The sequence below is a fragment of the Marmota flaviventris genome, chromosome X (genome assembly GCF_047511675.1).
Source record: "Marmota flaviventris isolate mMarFla1 chromosome X, mMarFla1.hap1, whole genome shotgun sequence".
Lineage (NCBI taxonomy): Eukaryota > Metazoa > Chordata > Mammalia > Rodentia > Sciuridae > Marmota > Marmota flaviventris.
Window position 1 is genome coordinate 37,191,501 of NC_092518.1, and position 23,104 is coordinate 37,214,604.

Below are 23,104 nucleotides of genomic sequence, written 5' to 3' on the forward strand. Positions count from 1 at the left end.
GAAATTGCTTGGGAATAGAGTACATCCACCTTCAACTTTACTGGATGTTATGAAATTGCTTTCCAAATTGATAGTACCACTTTACAACCCACCAAGCCATAGGAATTTTCATTGCCCTATAGTCCTCATTGTCATATAGCTCAACCAGTGTTGCTATCCCATGCCTCCAACCCTGGCAGCATATGAAAGGATACATTTCTTTGAATTCTTGTTGATACCAAGTATTTTTAGTTTTTCAACTTTACTAATTTTATTGACCAAAAGAAAAAGATATCCATTGATAATTTTTTTTTTTTGGGGGGGGGGAACTGGGGATTGAAAACAGGGGCACTTAACCACTGAGCCATATCCCAAGCCCTTTTTATTTTTTATTTTGAGACCAGGTCACACTAAGTTGCTGAGGTTGGCCTCAAACTTTCAATCCTCTTGTCTCAGCCTCTCAAGTCACTGGGACAAAATGCCTCACTGTTGATGATATTTAAATACATTCTAGTTCTTTCTTTCTTTTCTAATCATAAAAAAAAATTTAGAAAATTTGAAAAATATAAACAAGTAAAAAAAGAGAAAGGCTCCCCTTTAATCCCACCACTCACATATAATTTATTAATTTAATAAATAAAAATTTGTCTTATCTTGAATGATTCATAGAGATTAAGTCAAAACCTATAGTGAAAAACAAATTTAACATTATTGAATTCTTACTATATTCTTAGAACTGCTTTATTCCATAAACAGGATTCATAAGTAAATATTTAATGTGTATAATATATATATATATATACACACACATGTGGTGACTAATCATATGTATATATTTCACCTTTACAAAAAATGTACCTGCTTTCTTATAAACTGGTTTTTCCATCTAACAAATAACCCAAAATTATTTTTTCATGTTACAGGTTAAGGCTAAGTCCTGTATTCACGACTAGAAGTTGTTATTTAAAGACTTTCATATTTAGATCCATATGTCTCCCCTTTATTTTCTATAAAACAAGGACTAGGCTGAGCCCAGCAAGCCTTGGAAGAGCTGACTACCTGTTGGCTCTACATGATGGTACAACTGACTCAGCCCCATGTTTGAAATAAAACACACAAACAACTCTCTGTGTTCTCATTACTCAGGAGGCCAACTGCCACCTCTGCCTAGGGCCTTCTGCTTGGGAGCACCCATTTGGCTTGTCCATCAGACAACTTGACATGGCTCTCCTGTGCCCTCACCCCATACTCCTTTAGGTTTTCTCACCACCACCACCCTCCAATTTAAACATATTGTCTCCCTCCTCAGACTCTTTAGAACACTCAACTCTCCAGAGCCTGATGCATAGAAAGTTTGGTATTCCATCATCTCATGTGATCTGGCCCATGTGTATTCTTGAAAAGATAAAATTAATTTGACTTGATTCAGCTTCCATGTCAGGAAAGAGTCTGTAATAAATGTATCATTGCTCACTTAGACTACTGTCTAATATTGCCATTGTCTCCACTTGACTTTCTCTAATATTGCCATTGTCTCCACTTGACCCTCCCCTCCACAAATCCATCCACATAGCTATTATTAAGCATCCTAAAAATCCATTCTGATGCCACCATTTTCCTGCATAAAATACTACAGCAAGTCACCATGGCCTATAAGATCAAGCCTAGGACTGGGGATGTTGTTCAGTTGGTAGAGTGCTTACCTCACATGCACAAAGCACAAAGCCCTGGATTCAATCCCCAGCACCACAAAAAAAAAAAAAATCAAGTCTAAGGTCCTGCTATAAGGTCTTCTGAGGTTTCCAGGTATTCTACCCGGCCACTTCTACTGCTTCTGAGTCCTTCCTTGCCCTCTTGTTTTAGACAGCTTTATGTTACTGTTAAAATTACTGAGACAAATCCCATCTGCTTGGGAGGCTGAGGCAGGAAAATCAGAAGTTCAAAGTCAGTCTCAGCAACTTTGTGAGGTCCTAAACAACTCAGAGAGATCCAGTCTCAAATAAATAAATAGGGCTAGAGATGGGCTCAGCGGTTTATTCCCATGTCAACTCCGGTAAGAAAGAAAGAAAGAGACAAAGAGAGAAAGAAAAAAAGAAAGAAGGAAGGAAGGAAAGAAAGAAAGAAGGAAAGAAAGAAAGAAATTTTTTAAAGGAGGACAGATTTGCTTTGACTCACAGTTTCAGTTTATAACCAGTTGATCCCATTGCTTTGGGTCTGTGGCAAGGTACCACATCATAGCGGGGAGCACATGGTGGAGCAGGCTGTTCTGTCATGGTGGCCAAGAAGCAAAATGAAAGAGGGAGAAAAGGGAAAGGGTAAGGATTCACTATCTCCTCCAAAGGTATGCTCCCAATGGCCTAAAACTTCTCACTAGGCTCTACTTCTCAAAGTTTTCACTACCTCCCAATAGCACTAGATCAATCCTGTAACACATGGGTCTTTGGTGGACACATATCCAAACTATGGTATCTCCAGACACTGTTTCATACCTTTGTGTTTTTGCATGTGTATCCCTTTGTGTCTAGAATGTTTTCCCATTCTTGTCTGCCTGAAAAACTATTCATCATTCAAAATCCTGTTCAAAAGATAGACCCATAAATTCAAAGTACCACCCCTCATTTTCCTTATTAATTACAAAGAGGAAAAGTTACCTTGACAAAGGACAGACCTAGTTATTACCACCTGTATTAGTTTGTTTTCTACTCCTGATAATATAATACCACAGACCAAGTGGCTTATAAGGAAAAGAGGTTAATTTAGGTTCATGGTTTGGGAGGTAAAGGGTCAAGGGGCTGCATCTGCTGATGGCTTTCTTGATGGTAGAGTCCTGAAGCAGCACAGGGCATCAGATGGCAAGAAATAGGAAGGACACATGTGGATGTGTATAGCTCTTCTGGTCTCTCCCTCTTCTTATAAGGACACCTGAATTTGTTCACAAGGGCTCTACTCTAATAACTTTATCTGACCCTAGTATCTTCCCAAAGACCCCACCTTTTATTACCTCATAATGGAGCTTAAGTTTCAACACACAAAGCCTTGGAGGATATCCTTAAACCATACCCAAAGTATATCACTACCCTAACCAAGTGGTCAAGAATATCATCAGTGGCACCCACTTGAGACAGAAGGATCTCTTGAGGCCAGCCTTGGCAATTCAACAAGATATTGTCTCAAAATAAAATAAAAGGCCTGGGGTGTAGCTCAGAGGTAAAGCACTTTCCTAGCATGTGTAAGGCCCTGGGTTCAATTTTTAGTACTGCAACAACAACAACAACAAAAAAGTGTCATCATCATTAATGGGATAAACAGATAACATATGCTCCCTGATGCAATGTACTGAGATACACATTCTGGTAGAATACTTGCCAAAAAGTATTTCACCTGAATCTAATCCTAAGGGAATAATCAAACAAATCCAAATTGAAAAATGTTCTGCAAAACTGGCCTGAACTCTTCAAAAATGCCAATGTCAAAAGAAAACAACAGGCTTGGAATCTGTTCCAAATTAAAAGATGCTAAGGAAGCATGACAACCAAATTCAATGTGTAATCCTTGATTTAATTCTAGATCAAAAGGGAAAAAAGCAGGTATAAATAATATTAGAAGGCTTGGTAAAATTGTAATATTGTTTTATATTAGGTAATAAATGGGGCCAATGTTAAATTTCCTTAATTTGGTCCTTGTATTGTGGTCATGTCCTTGCTCATAAGAGATACATGCTGAAGGGCTAAAGTGTTGCTATACCTGCAACACTCAATGGTTTATTTTAAAAAGTGAATAAATACATATATAATTTGTATCTAACCAGAGCGATAAAGCAAATGTGGAAAACTGTTAGTAACAGAAATATTATAGGTGAAGGGCAAACAAGTGTTCATTGTTTTATTATTTTTTTATTTGTACACAATACATTTATTTTGTGTATTTATTTTTATGTGGTGCTGAAGATCGAACCCAGAATCTTGCCGTGCTAGGTGGGCACTCTACCACTGAGTCACAACCCCAGCCCCCATTGTTTTATTCTTGCAACTCTTCTGTAGGTTTGCTATTTTTCTAAACAAAAACTTAGAGGGGGATTTCAAGATGGTGGATTAGAGAAGGTTGCTTTCCTTGCTGCTCCATGGCATGAAACCAAAAAAGCAGACAGGCAGTTTCTCAAAAAAAAAAAAAAAAAAAAAAGGGGGGGGGGCATGGGGGAGGCTTTACTAGAATGCAATACCAGACACTCAAAGCAGATCAGAGACTCAAGAAGTTGGATGTAATAAAATAAGGAAGAAATCCCCAGTGACACATTCACTGCCACAAGCAGAGGCACCAGCCAGAGTTGTCACTTCATGAGCAAAGTGGAGGGATAAGGAAATCAAAGGAACCCATATTTTTAGGAGGACTGAGGCATGTCTGGTTATGGAGAGTTTAGAGATCAAAGACTCTGCCCTACTAAACTGATAGGTGCACTGAACAATATTTCTGGATGGGAAAGAAACTGCATCTTTCATGGCAGTGTGCAAAGGACAGAGGCTACAGTGCCTGGACTGGCAGCAGGGAAAGCCAGTTCCTGGCAAACTCGAGTTTGGCCCCCAAATACAGGCCTGGAAAACTCACACTACATGGTATAGAGTGTACCTAACTGACCAGGAGAAAGTCAAATGTGGAGAGAGGTTTACACAGGGGACAACTGGTCCTGGGAACCTACTGGCTCTCCTACTCCAGTCTGGCTACTTGCAGGACCAGCTAGAAGAGATGTGCCTGGCCAGGAATTCAAAAGGGCAGGATGGGAGAGTTTAAGTTTGGAAACTGAAGGAATGAACTAAGAATTGGCTCTTCCACCCCACAAGTGGAACCCAGGAGAGATCCCAGGAGTACAGTCTTCCAGCATGGACCAGCAATGCTGGGTCCTGGAGGTGTGCTAATTTAAAATCTCCAGACCAATTGGCATTTAGCAAAGGGCCTGAAGCCTACCAAAGCCTAAACTCTGCCTCCAGGAATTCAACCTATGGGATTGCCTCTCTCATTCTAGCAACCCCACCCTAAGGGAGGAGCAAGCATCATACTCCAGATAAACCCATCTAACAGTGCTGAAAAGGGAAGCTGAAAATTTTTTGAACTCCAACTAAAACAATTCTTTAAATGTTCATCAAGATCTTTTTTCACCCCTATTTTCTTTCCTCTGTTTAATAGGGACCTTAATGGTTCATGGACATTTATACATATTCACATTAGTTTGTTCTGTTCCACCCCCCCCAAGACTTCCACCATTTTTGAAACCAATAACTTTTCATGGGTCAGTTTCTTGAGGACAAAGATATTTGATAAGTATATTTTAGTTTTGTTTTGTGTTCCTTTATTTTTTTTTTTTTTAATTTTTTATTGTTGGCTGTTCAAAACATTACATAGTTCTTGATATATCATATTTCACAATTTGATTCAAGTGGGTTATGAGCTCCCATTTTTACCCCATATACAGATTGCAGAATCACATCAGTTACACATCCATTGATTTACATATTGCCATACTAGTGTCTGTTGTATTCTGCTGTCTTTCCTATCCTCTACTATCCCCCCTCCCCTCCCCTCCCCTCCCCTCCCCTCTTCTCTCTCTGCCCCCTTTACTGACATTCGTTTGTCCCCCTTGTATTATTTTTCCCCTTCCCCTCACTTCCTCTTGTATGTACTTTTGTATACCTCTGAGGGTCTCCTTCCATTTCCATGCATTTTCCCTTCTCTCTCCCTTTCCCTCCCACCTCTCATCCCTGTTTAATGTTAATCTTCTTCTCATGCTCTTCGACCCTACTCTGTTCTTAGCTACTCTCCTTATATCAAAGAAGACATTTGACATTTGTTTTTTAGGGATTGGCTAGCTTCACTTAGCATAATCTGCTCTAATGCCATCCATTTCCCTGTAAATTCTATGATTTTGTCATTTTTTAATGCAGAGTAATACTCCATTGTGTATAAATGCCACATTTTTTTTATCCATTCATCCATTGAAGGGCATCTAGGTTGGTTCCACAGTCTAGATATTGTGAATTGTGCTGCTATGAACATCGATGTAGCAGTGTCCCTGTAGCATGCTCTTTTTAGGTCTTTAGGGAATAGACCGAGAAGGGGAATAGCTGGGTCAAATGGTGGCTCCATTCCCAGCTTTCCAAGAAATCTCCATACTGCTTTCCAAATTGGCTGCACCAATTTGCAGTCCCACCAGCAATGTACAAGTGTACCCTTTTCCCCACATCCTCGCCAGCACTTGTTGTTGTTTGACTTCATAATGGCTGCCAATCTAACTGGAGTGAGATGGTATCTTAGGGTGGTTTTGATTTGCATTTCTCTGACTGCTAGAGATGGTGAGCATTTTTTCATGTACTTGTTGATTGACTGTATGTCCTCCTCTGAGAAGTGTCTGTTCAGGTCCTTGGCCCATTTGTTGATTGGGTTGTTTGTTCTCTTATTGTCTAATTTTTTGAGCTCTTTGTATACTCTGGATATTAGGGCTCTATCTGAGGTGTGAGGAGTAAAGATTTGTTCCCAGGATGTAGGCTCTCTATTTACCTCTCTTATTGTATCTTTTGCTGAGAAAAAACTTTTTAGTTTGAGTAAGTCCCATTTGTTGATTCTAGTTATTAACTTTTGTGCTATGGGTGTCCTATTGAGGAATTTGGAGCCCGACCCCACCGACTGTAGATCGTAGCTAACTTTTTCTTCTATCAGACGGCGCGTCTCTGATTTGATATCAAGCTCCTTGATCTATTTTGAATTCACTTTTGTGCATGGCGAGAGAAAGGGATTCAGTTTCATTTTGTTGCATATGGATTTCCAGTTTTCCCAGCACCATTTGTTGAAGATGCTATCCTTCCTCCATTGCATGCTTTTAGACCCTTTATCAAATATAAGATAGTTGTAGTTTTGTGGATTGGTTTCTGTGTCCTCTATTCTGTACCATTGGTCCACCCGCCTGTTTTGGTACCAGTACCATGCTGTTTTTGTTACTATTGCTCTGTAATATAGTTTGAAGTCTGGTATCGCTATACCGCCTGATTCACACTTCCTGCTTAGCATTGTTTTTGCTATTCTGGGTCTTTTATTTTTCCATATGAATTTCATGATTGCTTTCTCTATTTCTACAAGAAATGCCGTTGGGATTTTGATTGGCATTGCATTAAACCTATAGAGAACTTTTGGTAATATCGCCATTTTGATGATGTTAGTTCTGCCTATCCATGAACAGGGTATATTTTTCCATCTTCTAAGATCTTCTTCTATTTCTCTCTTTAGGGTTCTGTAGTTTTCATTGTATAAGTCTTTCACCTCTTTTGTTAGGTTGATTCCCAAGTATTTTATTTTTTTTGAAGATATTGTGAATGGAGTGGTTGTCCTCATTTCCATTTCAGAGGATTTGTCGCTGATATACAGGAATGCCTTTGATTTATGCGTGTTGATTTTATATCCTGCCACTTTGCTGAATTCATTTATTAGCTCTAATAGTTTCTTTGTAGACCCTTTTGGGTCTGCTAGGTATAGAATCATGTCATCTGCAAATAGTGATAATTTAAGTTCTTCTTTTCCTATTTTGATGCCTTTAATTTCTTTCGTCTGTCTAATTGCTCTGGCCAGTGTTTCGAGAACTATGTTGAACAGAAGTGGTGAGAGAGGGCATCCCTGTCTTGTTCCAGATTTTAGAGGGAATGCCTTCAATTTTTCTCCATTCAGAATGATGCTAGCCTGAGGCTTAGCATAGATTGCTTTTACAATATTGAGGTATGTTCCTGTTATCCCTAGTTTTTCTAGAGTTTTGAACATAAAGGGATGCTGTACTTTGTCGAATGCTTTTTCCGCATCTATCGAGATGATCATATGGTTCTTATTTTTAAGTCTATTGATGTGGTGAATAACATTTATTGATTTCCTTATATTGAACCAGCCTTGCATCCCAGGGATGAATCCTACTTGATCATGGTGCACAATTTTTTTGATGTGCCTTTGTATCCGAGTGGCCAGAATTTTATTGAGGATTTTTGCATCTAGGTTCATTAGAGATATTGGTCTGTAGTTTTCTTTCTTTGAAGTGTCTTTGTCTGGTTTAGGTATCAGGGTGATGTTGGCCTCGTAGAATGAATTTGGAAGTTCTCCCTCTTTTTCTATTTCCCGAAGTAGCTTGAAAAGTATTGGTATTAGTTCCTCTTTAAAGGTTTTGTAAAACTCTGCTGTATACCCATCCGGTCCTGGGCTTTTCTTAGTTGGTAGTCTTTTGATGGTTTCTTCTATTTCCTCAATTGATATTGGTCTGTTTAGGTTGTCTATATCCTCCTGACTCAATCTGGGCAGATCATATGACTTAAGAAATTTATCTATGCCTTCACTATCTTCTAATTTATTGGAGTATAAGGATTCAAAATAATTTTTGATTATCTTCTGTATTTCTGAAGTGTCTGTTGTGATATTGCCTCTTTCATCCCGTATGTTAGTGATTTGAGTTCTCTCTCTTCTTCTCTTCGCTAGCATGGCTAAGGGTCTGTCGATTTTGTTTATTTTTTCAAAGAACCAACTTTTAGTTTTGTCAATTTTTTCAATTGTTTCTTTTGTTTCGATTTCATTGATTTCAGCTCTGATTTTAATTATTTCTTGCCTTCTACTTCTTTTGCTGTTGTTTTGCTCTTCTTTTTCTAGGATTTTGAGATGAAGTATGAGATCATTTATTTGTTGGTTTTTTCTTTTTTTAAGGAATGAACTCCAAGCAATGAATTTTCCTCTTAGAACTGCTTTCAATGTGTCCCATAGATTCCGATATGTTGTGTCTGTGTTTTCATTAATCTCTAAGAATTTTTTAATTTCCTCCTTGATGTCTTCTATAACCCATTGATCATTCAGTAACCTATTGTTCATTCTCCAAGTGATATATTCTTTTTCCTTCCTTCTTTTATCGTTGATTTTCAGTTCCATTCCATTATGATCAGATAGGATGCATGGTATTATCTCTACTCCTTTGTATTGTCTAAGAGTTTCCCTGTGACATAATATATGATCTATTTTTGAGAAGGATCCATGTGCTGCTGAGAAAAAAGTGTAACTGTTTGATGTTGGGTGGTATATTCTATATATGTCAATTAAATCTAGGTTATTAATTGTGTTATTGAGTTCTATAGTTTCCTTATTCAACTTTTGTTTGGAAGATCTGTCCAGTGGTGAGAGAGGTGTGTTGAAGTCTCCCATGATTATTGTATGGTGGTCTATTAGACTCTTGAACTTGAGAAGAGTTTGTTTGATGAACATAGCTGCACCATTGTTTGGGGCATATATATTTATGATTGTTATGACTTGTTGGTGTATGGTTCCCTTGAGCAGTATGTAGTGTCCCTCTTTATCCCTTTTGATTAACTTTGGCTTAAAATCTATTTTATTTGATATGAGTATGGATACTCCTGCTTGTTTCCGAAGTCCATATGAGTGATATGATTTTTCCCAACCTTTCACCTTCAGCCTATGTATGTCTTTTCCTATCAAATGCGTCTCCTGTAGGCAGCATATTGTTGGGTCTTGTTTTGTGATCCATTCTACTAGCCTGTGTCTCTTAATTGGTGAGTTTAAGCCATTAACATTTAGGGTTATTATTGAGATATGGGTTGTTCTTCCAGCCATATTTGTTTATTTATGTTACTAAACATGGTTTGTTTTCCACTTTGATTATTTTCCCCCCTTTAGTGTCCTACCTCCCACTGTTGGTTTTCATTGTTATTTTCCATTTCCTCTTCCTGTAATGTTTTGCCAAGGATGTTTTGAAGAGATGGTTTTCTAGCTGCAAATTCTTTTAACTTTTGTTTATCGTGGAAGGTTTTAATTTCATCTTCCATCCTGAAGCTTAATTTCGCTGGAAACACAATTCTTGGTTGGAACCCATTTTCTTTCAGTGTTTGAAATATGTTATTCCAGGATCTTCTAGCTTTCAGAGTCTGTGTTGAAAGATCAGCTGTTATCCTGATTGGCTTACCCCTAAATGTGATCTGCTTCCTTTCTCTTGTAGCTTTTAAAATTCTCTCCTTGTTCTGTATGTTGGGCATCTTCATTATAATGTGTCTAGGTGTGGGTCTCTTATGATTTTGCACATTCGGCGTCCTGTAGGCTTCTAGGATTTGGGGTTCTGTCTCATTCTTCAAATCTGGGAAGTTTTCTCGAATTATTTCATTGAATAGATTGCTCATTCCTTTGGTTTGAAACTCTGTTCCTTCCTGTATCCCAATGACTCTTAAATTTGGTCTCTTGATGTTATCCCATATTTCTTGGATGTTCTGCTCATGGTTTCTTAACAGTCTTGCTGAGCTGTCTATGTTCTTTTCAAGTTGATATACTTTATCTTCATTGTCTGATGTTCTGTCTTCTAAGTGTTCTACTCTGCTGGTAGTATTCTCAATTGAGTTTTTAAGTTGGCTTATTGCTTCCTGCATTTCTAGGATTTCTGTTTGTTTGTTTTTTATAACCTCTATTTCCCTGTATAGTTGATCTTTTGCTTCTTGGATTTGTTTATGTAATTCATTGTTGAAGTGATCTTTCATTGTCTGATTTTGCTGTCTGATGTCTTCCTTGAGACTCCAGATCATCTGAAGCATGTATATCCTGAATTCTTTATCTGACATTCCATCAGCTGCAGCTATTACCTCTTCTAAAGTTGAGTTGACCTGCAATGCTTGTGGTCCTTTCTTTCCTTGTCTCTTCATACTGTTCGCGTTCCTTTCTTCTTGGTGAAACTGTTGTGCTATTGAATTTTCCCCCTATATATTTATATTGGTCTTGTATAGTTGCAAAGTCTCCCTCACAGGCACGGGCGGCGGCTCTGCCCCTCCGCCAATTGGGGCAATGTGCCTACCACGCCGGCAGGCCGCTGGGCCTGCTCTGCCAGTCGGTAGCAGGTCCGCCGTCCTTGCAGGCGCGGGCGGCGGCTCTGTCCCTCTGCGGGCCGCTAGGCTTGTTCTGTCGGTGGTCGCAGTTGTGCCTACTTTGCAGGCGCAGGCAGCGGCACTGCCCCTCTGCAGGCCTCTGGGGCTGTACTGCCAGTGGGTCGCAGGTCCGCCTACTTTGCAGGCGTGGGGGGGGGGGCGGCTCTACCCTTCCTCAGGCCACTGGGCCTGTTCTGTCTCTCGGTTGCAGGTCTGACCTGTTCTGATGGTGGTCTCAGTTCCGACTACCTTGCAGGCGCGGGGGGGAGGGGGCGGCTCTGCCTCCCAGCAGGCCGCTGCTCCTCTTCTGCCGGTGGGTCGCAGGCCCGCCTACCTTGCAGGAGTGATTGGAAGCTCTGTCCCGCCGCGGGCCACTGGGCCTTTTCTGTCGGTGGTCACCCTTCCCCTACCTGGCAGGCGAGGGGGGTGGGGGGCGGCTCTGCCCCTCAGCAGGCCGCTGGGCCTGCTCTGTGTTTGGTCCCAGTTCCCTCTACTATGCCGGCGCAGGGGGAGGGGGCGGCTCAGCCTCTCAGCAGGCGGCTGCTCCTCTTCTGCCGGTGGGTCGCAGGCCCGCCTACCTTGCAGGAGTGATTGGAAGCTCTGTCCCGCCCTGGGCCACTGGGCCTTTTCTGTCGGTGGTCACCCTTCCCCTACCTGGCAGGCAAGGGGGGTGGGGGGCGGCTCTGCCCCTCAGCAGGCCGCTGGGCCTGCTCTGTCTTTGGTCCCAGTTCCCTCTACTATGCCGGCGCAGGGGGAGGGGGCGGCTCAGCCTCTCAGCAGGCGACTGCTCCTCTTCTGCCGGTGGGTCGCAGGCCCGCCTACCTTGCAGGAGTGATTGGAAGCTCTGTCCCGCCCTGGGCCACTGGGCCTTTTCTGTCGGTGGTCACCCTTCCCCTACCTGGCAGGCGAGGGGGGTGGGGGGCGGCTCTGCCCCTCAGCAGGCCGCTGGGCCTGCTCTCGTGTTCCTTTATTTTTATTTAAAATATATATATTCATACTTATCTGTTTCTCTTTTTTAAAAATTTTTTTTAGTTGTTGATGGACCTTTATTTATTTATATGTGGTGCCAAGAATCAAACCCAGTGCTTCACACATGCTGGGCAAGTGCTCTACCACTGAGTTATAACCCCAGCCCCTTATCTGTTTCTCTTTATTCTCTTTCTCTCTTTTATTCTGCTAGAAGCCAATCTCTATTGTTGTCTCTTTCACTCTTCCTTTAATTTTTTACTTCTCTCTCCTCCCTCATAATCATCACATCCTATATCACTTCTGTCTATCTCTCTCCACCATTTGAGATTATAAATCCTTTTGCTAACTTGCTGTTTTTATTGTAGGCAATAACTGATAATATAATTTCTGTTTATTGTGACAACATTGTAGACATCATTGGTTGAATGCTGTATATTGTTTGCTATTATTTGTCTCCCCTTAAAAAGTGAAATCTTCAGGGACACTATAAATTCACAGGGTAGAATCTCTACTGCCTCAGATCCATAGTGTTAGATGGGTAGACATACAAACAACATGAAAAAGCAAGGGAACATTCACCCCAAATAAACCAAGACACTTGAATAACAGAATCCATTGACACTACAGTGGAAGAAATGTCAGAGAAAGAGGTTAGAATGTACATAGTTCAACAGATCTGCTAGGTAAAGGACAATGTAAGGAGTGAAATCAAAAAGTAAATACAGCAAGTGAAAGATCACTTCAATAAAGAGATAGAGATTCTAGGAAAAAAATCAAACAAATTCTCAAAATGAAGAGTCAATAAACCAAATTTTAAATTAAATAAAAAGCATCACCAACAGACTAGAACACTTGGAAGAGAGTTTCAGGCAATGAAGACAAAATATAGAATCTTGAAAATAAAATTGACCATGGAGAAAAGATGTTAAGATACCATGAACAGAATTTCCAAGAAATATGGGGCAACCTGAAAAGACCAAATTTAAGATTTATCAGGCTAGATGAAGCCTTGGAAATACAAACGAAATTATTTTTGATGAAATAATATCAGAAAGTTTCCCAAACCTAAAGAACGTAATGGAAAATCAAATATAGGAGGTTTACAGGACCCCAAATATACAAAATTACAGCAGACTCACACCAAGGCACATTATTATGAAAATGCCTAACATACAGAATAAGATAGGATTTAAAGGCTGCCAGAGGGAAATGATAGGTAACACTTTGAGGGAAACCAATCTGGATCTCAGCTAATTTTTCAACTCAGACCTTCAAAACTAGGAGGTCTTGGAATAATATATACCAAGCTCTAAAAGGAAATGGAGGCCAGCCAAGAATAACCCAGCAAAAGTAAGCTTCAGAATTAATGATGAAATAAAAACCTTCCATGATAAACAAAAGTTAAAAGATGTGAATCTAGAAAGCCTGCACTACAAAACATTCTCAATAAAATATTTCATGAAGAAGAAATAAAAATTAAAACTGAAAACCAGCAAAGGAAAGAATTACACTAGAAGAATAGTCAATCAAAGGAGAAACAAATTCGAATTAAAATCCAGAAATAAATAAAAATGACAAGGAATTAAAATCATTTCTCAATAATAACATCAAATGTAAACCCATCAATCAAAAGACATAGACAGATTGGATTTAAAAAACAAGACCTGTGCTGGGCACAGTGGTGAAGGCCTGTAATCCCGGTGACTCAGGAAACTGATGCAGGAGGATTGAGAGTTCAAAGCCAACCTCAGCAAAAGCAAGATGCTAAGCAACTAAGTGAAACCCTGTCTCTAAATAAAATACAAAATATGGCTGGGGTTGTAGCTCAGTGGTAGAGTGCTTGTCTAGCATGTGTGAGGCCCTGGGTTCGATTCTTAGTACTGCATATAAATAAATGAATAAAATAAAGGTTCATCAACATCCTAAAAAAATTTTTTTTAAAAAAAATACAATACAGGACTGGGAATGTGGCTTAGTGGTCAAGTGCCCCTGAATTCAATCCCCCCCAAAAGAAAACAAGACCCAACAGTATGCTGTCTCCAAGAGACTCACCTCATAGGCAAAGACATCCACAGAGTGAAGGTTAAGGGATGGGAAAAAAATATCATTCACGGGGATCTCATAAACAAGCAGAGGTTTCTATCCTCATATTAGATAAAATGGACTTCAAGCCAAAGCTAATCAGAAGGGAAAAAGAAGGACACTTTATACTGCTTAATGGAGTTAATTATACATGAACAGGACACAACAATCATGAATATTTATGCTCCAAACAATGGAGCATCTATATACATCAAACAAACCCTTCTCAATTTCAAGAATCAAATAGACCACAACACAATAATACTGGGTGACTTTAACACATCTCTCTCACCACTCAATAGATCCTCCAAACAAAAACTAAATAAAGAAGCTATAGAACTAAATAATACAATCAATAATTTAGACTTAAGAGACATGTATAGAGTACTTCATCCATGAATGAATCCATGAATGATCGAATACACTTTTTCTCAGCAGCACACAAATCCTTCTCTAAAATAGACCATATCTTATGCCATAAAGTAACACTTAACAATACAAAAAAAAAATAGAGATAATACCCTGCATTCTATCAGATCATAATGGATAAAATTAGAAATCAATGATAAAATTTTAAAAATAGGAGCTTCTCTAACACCTGGGGACTATATAATATGCTATTGAATGAATAGCAGAAGAAATCAGGGTAGAAACAAAAAATACTTAGAGGTAAATGAGAATAACAATACAATACATCAAAATCTCTGGGACACTATGAAGGCAATTCAAAGAGGAAAGTTTATTGCATTGAGCTCATTCATTAAGAGAATAGAAAGTCAACTAATAAATAACCTAACATTGCCTGTGAAAGCCCTAGAGAAAAAAGAACAAATCAGCACCAAAACAGTAGGAGACAGAAAATAATTGAGACCAGAACTAAAATCAATGAAATTGAAACAAACAAAAAAAATCCAAAAACTTGACAAAACAAAAAGTTGGTTCTTTGAAAAAATAAACAAAATTAATATACCCTTCGTCATACTAATAAAGAGAAAGGGAGAGAAAACTCAAATTACTAAAATTCGTGATAAAAAGGACATAACATGACAGACACTACTGAAATACAAACAGTAATCCGAAACTATTTTGAAAATTTACACTCTAGTAAATTAGAAAATCTTGAAGACATCGACAAATTTCTAGAGATATATGACCTACCCAAATTGAATCAGGAGGTCATAGAAAATTTTAACAGAATCAATTTCAAGCAATGAAATTGAAGACTCTATCAAAAGCCTACCAACAAAGAAATCCCCAGGACCAGACAGATGCTCTACCAAGTTCTACCAGATCTTCAAAGAAGAACTAACACTAATCCTTCTCAAATTATTCCATGAAATAGAAAAGGAGGGAATCCTTCCAAACTCATTCTGTGAAGCTAGTATCACCCTGCTACCAAAATCACACAAAGACACATCAAAGAAAGAAAACTTCAGACCAATATCCCTGATGAACATAGATGAAAATATTCTCAATAAAATGCTGGCAAATTGCAAATAAAAACATATTTAAAAGAGAGTGCACCACAATCAAGTGGGGTTCATCCCAGGGATGCAAGGTTGGTTCAACATACGAAAATCAATAAAAGCAATTCATCACATGGACAGATTTAAAGAAAAGAATCATATGATGATCTCAAAAGATGCAGAAAAAGCACTTGACAAAATACAGCACTCTTTCATGTTCAAAACACTAGAAAAGCTAGAGATAGTAGGATATCTCAACATTGTAAAATTTACATATGCTAAACCTGCCCAAGTTTGCTGGCAGCTGGAAGTTTGCTGGGGCCCCTTCGGCTGTGGCTCTCAACATAAACCCAAGGCCAACATCATTCTAAATGGAAATTGGAAGCATTTCCTCTAAAACCTGGGGCAAGTATGCCCTCTGTCACCACTTCTATTCAACATAGTCCTGGAAACACTAGCCAGAGCACTTAGACAAAAGAAAGAAATGAAAGGGATATGAATTGGAAAAGAAGGGCTCAATCTACCCCTCTGTCTTCTGTACTTTTCCATGATTCTCTCTCTGACCAAACTATGAGCTCTGGAAATCACAGCCCATGTTGTGTTGGATCTATACCATGTTAGAACTGTATCTGACACAGATTGAATTCTGAGCCCATCTTCTTAAATTAATCCAGCTGAGTCTTGAAGCCTGGATAGGACTCAGGAAGCAGAGAGGAGTAAATTTTCTCTGGAGAGTGGAATGGTGTGAGAAAAGGTGAGGAGCCAAGAATATACTTCTTGTACTAACTGGGAATATTTCATTTGTTTGGTCAGAACTGAGAATTTGCATAGGTTAAAATGTCTAACACACAAAAGATTCTTAATAAAAATCTGATGAATGAATGAGAGGCAAGTTTATATGAGATTGAAAAGTACCTTGACTACTGAATTGAGAAATCTAAATATTAGCTAGTTCTTAACATCCACAACTATTCTGAATGGTGGAAAGAAGGGGGTGTCCTTGGGCAAGTCCCTTATACATTTTTCTCACTGAATAACTAGGAAAGATAGAGATAAGTGGAGTCTAAAAGTGATCTGTTTCCAAACTGAGGGAGAAACACCCCATACTGGAATTTTAAAATATCCAAATCCCTCAGATTAAAGTGTGTCACAGAATATTGACTGAAAAAATAAATAAATAAATTTATTTAATACAAGTCATGCTTGTTTTTTTGTGGGGGGGTTACTGGGGATTGAACTCAGGGGCACTCAACTACTTGAAACATCCCCAGCCCTATTTTGTATTTTATTTAGAGACAGGGTCTCACTGAGTTGCTTAGCACTTCGCTTTTGCTGAGGCTGGCTTTGAACTCACAATCCTCCTGCCTTAGCCTCCTGAGTCGCTGGGATTACAGGTGTGCGCCTCCGCACATGGCTTTCATGCTTGTCTTTGAGAACAGTGTCTGAAATTATTTCAGTCAACATTACTACATTTTTAAAGTTTAAGAAGCATTTATTTATTAAATAAAATAGGCTCTAAAACTCGTCTCAGGCCTTAGATTATTACAAAGCTCCTTCTGATGCCGTATCTCAACTGTTAGACTAACCCCTTTTATTTATTTATTTATTTCAGATTAATTACTTTATTTTTGTGGTATTGGGGATTGAACTGAGGCTCTTGCACATGTGAGACAAGCACTCTACCACTGAGCTGTACTCTCAATCCTTTTTATTTGGAGCCTGAGTCTCTCTAAATTGCTTAGGCTGGCCTTGAAATTTTGATCCTCTTGCCTCAATTTCCCAAGTAGCTGGAATTATAGGTGAACACCACAGCATCTGGTTTGTTTTTCCTTTTTGATGGAGGGGATCAAACCTAGGGCCTTGTGCATGCTAAGCACATACTCTCCCACTGAGCTTTACTAAACCCATTTAAATAATTTTAGCTAAATTAAGCTGTCCGTGATAAGTAGTTTTCATATTTATCTGGTATTTGTTTTCTGTTTTCTTCTAGATAGGTTTGTGGGAACTGACAGCTTAAGTAATGTAAAATAAATTTGATTATGACAACTGAGAAAAAGAAAAATGTGTTGTGTTTTGAGGTTATCATTTCCCTGACCATCTTAACAGACTGGCATCTATTTTATCTTTGTTCATAATGACATAAACCAAAACGATGATGGAATGGGAGTAAAGGATATGAATCTCTGGCTGTTCTGTGAAACAATTTGTTGGTTTTAGGCTTTGGTTCTTTTCAATTTTCAGTCAAAAATTTCAGCTGCAAGAAAATGTAAATATTAGGTAGCATTTAAAAAATCATTTTGGGCCCAATTACAATGCAGCATTATCTTATTCCAGAATGTTCAATATTACTGAGAAGATTTCTTGATGATGGTCAAAGTGACTTGTAGTTTACAAAGCATGTGGGCATACTTTTTGAAGAAAGTAGACAAGATAATTCGAGCTGTCGTTTCAGGTAATAAAGTAAAATCAAGTGATAAATCATTTGAGCTGTAGGTATAAATGGACTGTGACACTGCTAAATTAGTCACAACTGCCCACTATAGGCCAACTTCACCATAGATAAAGGGCTATAAATCAGTTAGTAACGCTCCCTTCAGCCAGTCCTGAACTGTTTGTAAGCACGAATACAATTCTATGGTTACAATCAACAAAGAAATATCCCATCAGTCCACCAAGCTCAGCCAAACCCATAACTTGCTGCAGTTTTATAGAGATTAGCATATCACGTGAGCCAAATATTGTTCTCCAACTTAAAATGATACTTTTGTGAGAAAGTGTAAGTCCTGTTCTTCAACACTAATGAAACAGAAGCATTCATAGATACTGTGTTCAGTGCAAAATGATAATTGAATCATAAATGACTATGAAGAACTATGAGAGAGATGGGGGTGGCGGGCAGCGGGTTCTAAAGATTCGGCTGGGGGTGTGTCCTCCGCACTCAGCTTGCTACTATTGCCATGGAAACTAGAGCGCTGGGTCCTTGGGGATTGTGACTACGAGATGGAAAAGTAGACGGTGGTGATCATTAACTGGTCCTCTTTCCTCCCAGACTCTTACCCAAGACTTCATAGAGAAGCTACTTTCCTAAAGTCCCTCGTGAAGTTGGTGCCCTGAACCTGATACAGAGAGACCGCTGACGTGCTGTTTTGATGGCCACATCTTCGTGTCCCCTTCCATCTCAGGCGGTCCTGCAGCCCTCCATCCATGACCTGTCCCAAATAACCAGCAGCCTTTACATCAGTAACGGTGTGGCTGCCAACAACAAACACATGCTGTCCAGCAATCACATCACGACGGTCATCAATGTCTCAGTAGAGGTAGTAAACACATTCTTCGAGGACATTCAATACGTACAGGTACCCGTGGCGGATGTTCCCACTTCACACCTCTATGACTTTTTTGACCCTATTGCTGATCACATCCACAGCGTGAAAATGAAACAGGGCCGCACGCTGCTCCACTGCGCTGCAGGGGTGAGCCGTTCAGCTGCCCTCTGCCTCGCTTATCTCATGAAATACCATGTCATGTCCCTGCTGGACGCCCACACGTGGACCAAGTCATGCCGGCCCATCATTGGGCCCAACAACGGTTTTTGGGAACAACTGATCCATTATGAATTCAAGTTGTTTAGTAAGAATACTGTACACATGATTGACTCCCCAATGGGAATGATCCCTGACATCTATGAGAAGGAAGTTGGATTGATGATGACGCTGTGAGCCATTCCAGCTAGCCCCTGACATCTGTACTGGACCCTACATCAGGACTGAACATGAACGTTGGCGTATGGTTGGTAAAGAAAATCAGAGGAGGCTTTGTAGATGGGCAAGAAAAGGGGGAGTTGGAGTTTTTAATGTAGTAATTCTTATCTTCAAAGAATAAAAATCATTTGATATAAGATAGTGAAATGTTTCTTATGTTGTAAGGAGCAAGTCAGGCTGCTGGGGCCTAGTAGGAATAGGGGTAATGCAAGTAATGCCCAGCTTAGATGGACCTGCCAGTAGCACCTTTTGCATGTGACAGAACAGGAATCCTGAGCTCTGACACAAGCTGAGTAACCCAGGAATGAGTCCCCCACTCACCCCAAGCCAAAGTCAGAGCCTTAGACATGATAGTAACCATTGTAGTTCTCCTAGTGAGTGCCAACCTACTGCATAAATGGCCTGAAGCCTTCAAGCTGGGCTCCAGAAGCCCTAGGGTATCCTCAGGTCACCCTTACCACCTTCAACCACAGTGGCCCAACTCTGCTTATCTATAGCATATTTATTTATTTGTTTGTTGTGTTGCAATACTGGGGACTGAACCCAGAGTCTTGCACATGCTAGGCAAGTACTCTACCACTGAGCTACCAACCCCCCACCCCCACCCCGCCCCAGCCCCCTGTAAGTTTTTTTGTTTTTGTTTTTGTTTTGTTTTGCGACAGGGTGTCAGTAAATTGCTAAGGCTGACTTGTTACTTGTTATACTTCTACCTTAGCCTGCAGAGTAGCTGGGCTTATAGGCATGTACTACCATGCTTAGCTTAGGTATTAGTTTTTGAAGAAACCATTCCACTTTATAAAGTTGAGAATACTTTTTTGAGCGCTGGCAAAGTCTCGACATGTCCTCAGTGAGCCCTTCACAAGCTTTTGTGAAAAGGAACATTAGTTTGTTTCCTAAAGCATGTGCTGACAATAGACCTCAGGGGTTCCTCTCATGGACCTTGGACTGGAAGGCTGGATCTGCTGGACATGACCGAGCCCTGTCACCTCTATAATCTCTTGCCATTGTGAGCTGGGGCCACTCAGAGCCTCAGTTTCCTGTCAAAGCAACCACAACCCTTCTCTGAAGTAGTTGTTGTGAGGGTGCTTGACACACTCAGAATAAAGGACAATCATAACTCTTTAGCTCCTTTGGCCGGGGGTTAGCACATTCATCCTTATAATGGCAGTTCTCCCTCTCGTGTACAGCCTTTTGTTTTTTCCAAAATGTTCTTCTAAGTAATCATCCAATGAATAAAAACAAATGATTTAAGGTCCTTTTAGACACTACTTCAGAGGAAGCCTAGATTTAGAGCCTTTTCAGAGGTTCTTTTGTGTTTAGACCCCCACCCTCCCACCCCAGGCCTTATTTAGAATCATTGACAGAGTCAGCACCCTAGTCTTGCTAACCACCAGGATCCTTTGGAGAGCACTTGCCAAAGAGCTGAATGAGTGAGCCTCACAAGTAGGCCCTGGAATACAGGATTGTTCAAATTCCCCAAATGCCTGGATTTCTGACTTGGGTCCAGTTATTCTAATCCAGAGTTGTTTTTTTTTTGTTTTTGTTTTTGTTTTTTTTGTTTTTTGTTTTGACAAATAAAAAAAGCACAATCGCTCAAGATGAAGCAGACCCCCAACCGCCCCCCATGAAGTTCAAAAACCCTTTCTCCCCATACCCTTCCCCACACCTACACCCCACAAAGGAAGTGAAGTGGGGAGGGGCAGAGAATGAAAATTGCTGTTCTAGATAGATCCTCTTCTTTTTATAGATGGAAAAACAGGCCCACAGAACAAAAGGGTTGATGTGGCAAAGTACCCACAAAGTAATCTTTCTGACAGAAATCAAGATGAGAAATTTCTTTAAAAGTATTTTTTTTTAAGAAAAACATTTGAGTATATACATGTGCATGGGTGGGTGGGTATTTCCATTTTTTGAATATCTAAATTAACATATCATAAAATGAACTCATCACACAGTCTAATGAGTTTTAACACATGTAGATTCAGGTTAACTACTACCACAATCAGGATACAGAGTAGTTTCATAACTCCCCAAATTTCCTTCATGCTTCCCCTTTTTACTCAAACCCCAACCTCTGGTAAATACTGATCTATCTTTCTTCATATATATTTGCCTTTAACAGAATATCACATAAATGGAATTATACAAGACATAATTTCTGGAGAGTGACTTCTTTTGCTCAGAATGTTTTGAGGCTTACCCATGCTGCGTTTCATTGTATGATCATACTACAGTTGTTTTACATCCACCTGTTGAAGGATATTAGGGTTTGTATTAGTTTCATAGGAGATGCTATAACAAAATACCAAAACTTCAGTAGCTTAAAACAACAGCAATTTATTTTCTCATAGCTCTGGAGGCAAGAAGTCCTAAATCAAGGAGTTGACAGGGCCATGCATCCTTTGGAAACTGTAAAGAGAGTACTCTTGTTTTTTCCTAGCTTCTGGTACTGGCAGGCAATCCTTGACATTTGTTGATTTGTAGATATATCACTCTGCCTCAGTGGTCACATCTTTTCTAGTGTGTCTTTACATCCATCTTCCATCTGTGCATATCTGTCTCCAAATTTCCCTCTTCTTATAAGGATACCAATCAGATTGGGGGCCCATTCTAGTATGACCTTATCAAAACTTTACATCTAAAATGAACCTATTATCAAATGAGGTCATATTCTTACGTTCTGGGGTTGGAACTTGAACATATTTCAGGGGAGGGGGAAGGATAAAATACAACCTAGAACAGGGATGTTTCCAGCTTGGGGCAATTATATATAAAGTACTATAACATGCACAAAGAAGAAGATCATGTCATCTGGAAAAAAAAAGATCATAGCTGTTAGAATATGAATTACAGTGAAAATAATAACCACCATTTCTTAGGAAGCAATTATATGTCAGCCACAGTACTAGACACTTTGCAATGTCTAATCCTTATAATAGCCCTTCAAGGTAGTTATTACTCACAATGTATTGATATGGTTAAGGTTGCCTAAGGCAACACACAGGTCAGGAGTGAAGACCTGACATTCAGACTGGGTTCTGTTTTCCCACATTTCTTCTAAGACCAAAAAAAGGATTTTTTTTTTTTTTTTTTTAGTCACCTGCTTGTTTCCCGAAAAGTGTGATTACAAATCACTAGGGGAGTTTTTATTATATGGATACCTGGGCCTCATCACTACAGACTGAAGAAGCTGAATGTTTAGCAAGCAACTCTGATGAAGGCTGAGAAACAACCAAGCAGTTAACAAGAGGTATTTCACATTATCTTTCTCCTTCTTTTGTGAGTCATCCATTCATGCTCTTAGGCATTTTTCTATCAGAATATAAATCTTTTTTTTTTTTCTTTTCAGTTGTAATAATTGAAATACAAGATAATTTCTTGTTAAAAATGATGTATGAAGGGCTGGGGATGTAACTCAGTGGTGAGAACACTTGCCTAGCATGCATGAGGCTCCAAGTTCAATTCCTAGCACTGCAGCAAAAATAAATAAATAAATAAAAATTTAAAGAATGTTGCATGTATTTCTCCCACTTTATGATGCCATTCATGTCAATTTTTAATGGTACTTACTTGGGATTCAAAGGTTTTAATTTTTTTTTTTTTTTTTAGTACTAGGGATTGAACCCAGGAGTACTTAACCACTGAGCCATATCCCCAGCCCTTTTTATTTTTGTTTTGAGACAGGGTCTCACTAAGTTGTTTAGGACTCCAATAAGTTGCTGAAGCTGGCCCCAAACTTGTGTTCCTCCTACCTCAGCCTCTCAAGTCACTGGGATTACAGGCATTTGTCACCACACCTGGCCCCAAAGTTTTAATTTGTATGTAGCTGAATCTATAAGGCTTTAACTGAATGAATAATATATTAAATGTTTTCTCCATTGCATAATTATAAAAACTTTATTATTATTTTCTACTAATTTATGCT

At 39.4% G+C, this 23,104-nt stretch overlaps 1 protein-coding gene across 1 annotated transcript; it reads left to right on the forward strand.

Annotated features, from left to right (window-relative positions):
- Window positions 1-18,567: 18,567 nt before the first annotated feature.
- Window positions 18,568-19,137, forward strand: Dusp21 (dual specificity phosphatase 21). Its single transcript, XM_027927247.2, has one exon. It carries the CDS (start codon window positions 18,568-18,570, stop codon window positions 19,135-19,137), a length of 570 nt encoding a protein of 189 aa, XP_027783048.2.
- Window positions 19,138-23,104: the final 3,967 nt, after the last annotated feature.